Here is a 6793-nt window from a genome sequence, read left to right as displayed (position 1 = left end):
TGCTAATACTTTGTATTCATAACTAAGAGCGCACCATGGGTGTAGCTACGTGTATAGTAATTAAAAAATGTAATAAACCCCTATGTAAATAGCATGAAACCTCTCTCCATATGCGTTGTTCATGATAACATACACACATCTCTATCAAAACGGACTGTAGGGTATTTTACATGGATCAAAAACATGACGTGTTAAAAAAATAATGTTACGGTATCGTGCAAATTTTGCAAGAGAATGAAAATGCGGCTGAGCCCTCTCTTTAAAAATGAAAAACGTACTCTCTTTACCAAACTCCATACTGAAATACCGAAATTTGTGTCGTGTAACATATCTTTAAACTTAGAATAACGTAAATTATTTTAAAAGACCAACCTTTAATTAATATAATCTTATCCTTGAACTTGCATTATCTTCGGTAAACATTTTACTACTCAGTGAAGAATAAATCACCGTTACAAACCGCCCACTGTATGCTGGATGTGTCTTCCTCTTTAGATTTAACTGTTTGTACCCTTGTAGCAATGATTATACACTTATTACACAATACAGTGAATACAATGAATATATGTGCTGTAGTCGAGACTAAAGTCTGAAAACTATTTAAAAAAACATCATAAAAACTACTCGATTTAAAATGAGAATAGTATTAAACATTTTATTCCAAATCTGTATCTGGTATGGCTAAAATATTTCATGAAATCCACATAGATTGAATCAAATACCTATTTTCTTTAGTATATAAAAAAAGGCTCAGCATTTTACGATAAACACAGGCCAAAGATGTATTTACCAGGATAAAACTGTTTAAAAAACAATATTTTTAAACAATTGACGGAACATTCATTACGAAGAACGAAATATGGTTATTGTAAAGTAATGACTAAGAGCAAATCATAAATGCTATTCTCAAGTATGAGCGCTTTAAAACGATTATACAACGTTTGCGTTGATCACAGAGTCCTCTATCAGTTGAAACTTTTATTTTAACTTTCGTACAACAAACCTTGCATAGCATAGCATGTTGTAATGAGAAGATAACATTTTAGAACTTTACTCGTGGACGAAAATTTCCGTAGTGATTTGAGTGATTCCTGTTGGATACATTTGAAATTTGTAGATTATATTTGTCTGTAAGTGAACCTGAAATAAAGTAGAAAGTGGATAAGCAAAAATGGGACAGAAATGTGGCACTTTATCCTTACATATATATTTTATACTTACAGCATCATCCATACTTGTTGTGAATTTAAGTCATTTATAGATGGATGACCAAACGTTGACTGATACGTCATACAAAACATTAGCAATAAACCACCACTAACTTAAACATCTTTTAAAATTAGACCACTTTCGCAACCGATAGTAAAAAGAGTCAACTAGAATAACTAAACAAATTGCAAATAATTAAACAAACCTTAGTCCACTAAATTCAAACGTACACCATGACTAAGATCTGCAGCTAAAACCCGTCCATCTACCGGACAGTGCTTCCTGCTCATTTATATTACAGTTAGATAAATCAATACGACACTACAGGAAATACCAATATTGATTTCTCCCCAATCTCTCGCAGTCTGTAGTAAGTGTCTAATGAAGTTATGAAAAGCTGGTTCTTTGTAAAGACAAGGTTTAGATTCATCTTGCGGTATGCATTTACAGATATATGCTTTTTTTGACATATAACGTACTCCTATTATGTTGTCAAGCTACACGAAGTTCGTTCTCAATATGTAAATGGTTATTTAAACATTTTACATATTTATGTTCTCAAATTTATGTCTTACAATAAAGGCACAAAAAAATATATAAATTTTAATTCTTGAAATTAAATAATACACGCTATTCATCATATAACAATCGACATTAATTAGTTATACATCATTAGAATCTCAGAAATTGTAACTTTTAATAAGTATAATGCAGCCTTCACAATGACCTTTAAAAGGATTGTTATATCAATATACAAATAATTTATATTATTACTATTAAATTCCACAATTCACTCTTCAATATCAAAAATAGTTTTATATAAATAATATAACGTAAATGGTAATTATAATTATAATACTAAAAAGGCATTAGTTTGAAATAAAAGTTTCCTTCATAATGTCATTCAGTAATTGTATTATCGTATATTATTAACTGATTTGAAACACTTTCTAAATTTATAAACATTCGTATTTTGCAATACACACTTTCGTAATTTGATTTAACTAGATGTAATCCAAAATGGTAGCTTTGAGTAGATATATTTTTTTCAAAATGGTATCATCGGTTACTTCTCTTCTAAATTTAAATCGAGGAATATTTGTATTTTATATACCGTTCCCTTTTATAAGCGTCGAATTTAACTGAAATTCCTTCTTATAACTAACATCATATTCTTCAAAAATTTTCACAACAATAAAAACATAACTAATCTTTTGTTATTTAAACTTATCAGTTAGTCACTGTAGCATATAATGATATGTAGAGACACTTGAAATATTTATTAAAATCTATACATTTATTTATTTGTAGTAATTTACCAATGTGTAAAACAACTATAATATTTGAAATAAACTTTTAATTTTTGTTACATTTATTAAAAAAATAGTTCTTACAGTTGTAACTGAGAGGTTTGGCTAACAATAAAGCACGTATATTCGGCAGGGTAGACGCGTGAAAGATAATTATTCATGAACTTTTTTCAGTATTTTGGTAAATGAGTAAAATTGAAATTTTGCATGCCATCAGTAAAGCCAGACAGTGAGATACCTTTTGAAATGCTCGTAAAGGTTTCCGCGCTAGTTAAAAATAAAAGACAGCAGCACCAAAATTTCTAAGCAGGTTTGTTGAAAGTATACCCTCGCTCATAGTGAATAGGCATAATGCCCTGAAGAATCGCCCTACTCCAGAAGTCTTAACAATAGTTAAAAATTGTACTACAAAGAGATAAAAAAAATATAATTCTCTAAAAATATGTGGGTTTCCCTGGCAAGACTGAAATACCTGGGTTCAAATTTTGTTCGCACTTTTCGCATAGTAAGATTGATATTTACTATCCGTATGTACAAATACAGTTCCGAATTCCTGTAAACAAGATTTACATTTACGCATCAAAGTTTTTAAATGTTATGCTCACTAGTGAGTAATTGTTCCGTGAATGACATACAGTCTTTCATCTCTCATAACGCCCTACAATAGGCCCGCCTGTATTGTCAGCTATTGGTATGTATGTATTTTACTGCAAGGGATTTTAATTTTTGCTTGGATTTATTTAGATTCTTCTGTTCTTTTGAATAAAATGTAACATTTAATTAAAATGTATGAATACATCTTGTCATATTTCAATTATATTAGTTTCACACTATTACATCCTGTGCATTTATTGTTCTAAAGCTCACAGTATTGAAATTCTTCAAAAATATACAATATTTTTTGTTATTTAGTAAATATTATTAATAACAGCAATATTTTAAGTATGATAATAATTTATAATAACTGAAATATTTAGTACAATTATGAGGCGTAATAATAACTATACGCACAAATTAACAGCTAACAACGATAAGTAGGACATTTTCCCAGACCATTTATTTGCTCCATCAGAAACGACTGAGCGGGAAGCTCCAGTGCTGCAGCTGACCTCCTCAGCCTCACCAGCACTGCCATCAACCTCCTCTGCTCCAGACGCAGCACTGACCTCATCTGCTCCAGACGTAGCACTGCAGCTGACCTCCTCGGCCTCACCAGCACTGCCATCAACCTCCTCTGCTCCAGGTGCAGCACTGTCCTCATCTGCTCCAGACGTATCACTGCAGCTGACTTCCTCGGCCACACCAGCACTGCCATCAACCTCCTCTGCTCCAGGCGCAGCACTGGCCTCATCTGCTCCAGAGGTAGCACTGCAGCTGATCTCCTCGGCCTCACCAGCACTGCCATCAACCTCTTCTCCAGGTTTAGCACTGCAGCTGACCTCCTCTACTCCACCAAAATTGTCATCAACCTCCTCAGTTCCACAAGTCCTACCATCAACCTCCTTCATAGCTCAACTATCCCAGCCCTCAACGTCCTCAGGTCCACCAGCTAAAACAGCATTTAAAATTTCGCCTACGGCGTTAATGCCTGTCCCGCAAGAAGCAGTAAGGCAAAAAAAGAAAATAGTTAGAAAGCAAGGAAAAACGGCTATTCTAACATCATCGCCTTATAAAGCAGAGTTAGAGGCCGCTGTTGCAAAAAAGCAATTGGAAGAAAAAATAAAAAAAGAACGAAAGGAAAAAAGAGATGCAAAAGCAAAAGAACAGAATGGAAAAGAAAACAACGGAAAACAAGTAAAGCAAAAGTCAAAAAAATTAAAGAGAAAGCTATCTTATCCTTTCGATGACAGTGAGAACAATTCAGAAGAAAATACCAAGAAATCCCAACCCTCTACCACTAAAACTCCTAACTCAAATAAAATCCTTGATTCTAAAAATAAAAAGAAAAAACTGATGAAGTCTCCGATTCGAGCTCAGACGAAGAAGAGGCAGAAGTAGCGTGCATATTCTATAACGAACTATATTGCCACTCAAAAGCCAACGAAGGTTGGATCCAGTGCAGAAGCTGCAGGGGATGGGCTCATGAAGCATGTTCAAAATGCGAAGAGATGGACGATGGCTTTGAATGTGATTTGTGTGCATATTTTTAACATTATCTTTTATTTGACAACATTTTTTTGTAGTTTTCATACAAATTGTTAATAAAATAATTTTTGCATTTAAATAACATGTGAGTCACTTTGCAAACTTTGAAAAAAAAATTATAAAATAAAAATATGAAAAGATAGAACAAAAAACCCTTCAGCTTTTGTTAACTAACAAACATAGTTTTCATATTCATGTTTATCGTTTCAAAATATGTTACAGATTTTTGAGGTCAAAAATGATCAAAGCTTTTGAGGTCGGTTTTGCCCCACTCTCCCCTAGATTGTCTTATCTATGAAACTTTAAATTAGTCAGTCAAGGAATAATCACAGCATCGCAAGACTGGAAACATATATTATACAGACCTACTACAAGTTACGTAGTTATTAACACGAATAAAGAACACTTTTAGAATACGTTACTCTCACATGAAACACAACATTTCTATGATATACAAATATGTTGTTGCTTTACATGAACTGAATAAAGAGGACACAGTTATTCTGCATAACAGTGTTTGAACACCGTCAACAACAAAGAGTCCTGTTTGCGCAGCTGTCCACGGCTCACACCGTGTATTTAGGGGTTACAGAATTTGTTGTTGTTCAATAATACTGGTACATGTCTCGCCAAACGCAGTTGTTATGGTTTCGGTATAACTTATTTTAGTTTTAAATTTGTTTTTGCACAATCCACAACAAATTTATCTGGTAACTTTGATTACAAGGTAATTAACAACATGCATCTTTTTTACGTGAATAATATTGTCTGCAGCAATGAAAAACATTTCTATCATTTTGTGTATAACGTGACTCGCTCACCAAACACTGCAAAGTGAAGAGTTAAATATTTTGTAATTGAAGAGTATTAACAACAAATAGACAACATTTGTGTGGCAGACAGTGGAATATACCGCTTTCATTTCCACCGAGAGCACGACTGCCAGTAATGACTCTCAAAAGTGATGACGCCATGCAAATGAACTGGATATTAGATCTGGTAGCAGTTTATGGCATAGATACGTCTCTTTGCTCTAGGCAAATACGATAATTTAAGTAATTTACGTAGTAATATTATGAACTTACAGGAAGTATTTAATTTCATAACATATTCTATAGAATAGAAGGTTTTTATTACTTTATTATAAAATTAAAATAGTGAGTTTTTATAATCATACATGAAGTATATTTGGAAAAGTAAAAAAAAAAACACAAATGATATCACGCCGTGTTTATAACCTGTTACGTTGTTAAGAGTCTTAGAAGGAAATGTTCAGATGCAGTTTAAATTCGGAAACCAATGCAAAAAAAGGTATTGATTAGTCATAACTGAAAGATACTTCAAGTACATTCATATGTTGTCTTTTACACATGTTTCTGGTACGTAGTCAGTGTAACAGTATTTTTTTTTATTAACACATATCATTGATATTTACAATAGGTTTTAAACTTTATAGTTTTTATAGTTACCGACATTTCTAGTTACAGGCACAGCTTATAGCAATATATTTGGCTGAGATAAGCTTAAACATCGCAACAGTCTATTTCCAGATTGTGCTCGGTTGTACACCTTAGCCATACTGATCATGTAAGAAAATTCAATATAAGTTATATGGATATTTTTAACGCTCCCGTTACAATAACATAAGTTGTTGCTAAAGCAATATTGGTTATGCAATTGAAGTGGGCTACATCAGATTAGCCTATCAATCTCTCTCCGTTAGTTGTAATCATGGCCTTGTGAGTTCCTATACTGAAAAAGACACATAATACTCAGATCATAAAGTAATGTATGAGAAATTGTCACTATATTTCATTAAAAATAATGTTCTAAATCTTTACTCTTGTCGCTGTTTATATTTCTTAGGTTTTTCTTATTTACATTGGATTTTAAACGGTATTTGTCAGTAGCCTGTATCTTTAATCATATATATAAACTGTTAATAAGCATTTATTAGTATTCCACATAGTTTTAAATTGTTTTTGGTTCATTCCATATTGAATATTGGTTAACATGTTTTCAGCAAGGAATAAGTTCCTATAAAACGGACTTTAAACATGTTTTGTTTATCCAATATTGTTCTAATATTCACGGCAAAGTTTTTATTTGCAGCTTTAGAAAGCTTCTCA

General features: G+C 32.4%; 1 protein-coding gene across 1 annotated transcript; it reads left to right on the top strand.

Annotated features, from left to right (window-relative positions):
• Positions 1–4103: 4103 nt before the first annotated feature.
• On the top strand, positions 4104–4517 carry LOC124353165 (protein PXR1-like). Its single transcript, XM_046803037.1, has one exon. The coding sequence runs from the start codon at positions 4104–4106 to the stop codon at positions 4515–4517; it is 414 nt and encodes a 137-aa protein (XP_046658993.1).
• Positions 4518–6793: the final 2276 nt, after the last annotated feature.

The sequence above is a fragment of the Homalodisca vitripennis genome, chromosome 1 (genome assembly GCF_021130785.1).
Source record: "Homalodisca vitripennis isolate AUS2020 chromosome 1, UT_GWSS_2.1, whole genome shotgun sequence".
Classification (NCBI taxonomy): Eukaryota; Metazoa; Arthropoda; class Insecta; order Hemiptera; family Cicadellidae; genus Homalodisca; species Homalodisca vitripennis.
Note: the sequence above shows the minus strand (reverse complement) of the source record. Positions and strands in the feature narration are given on the sequence as shown.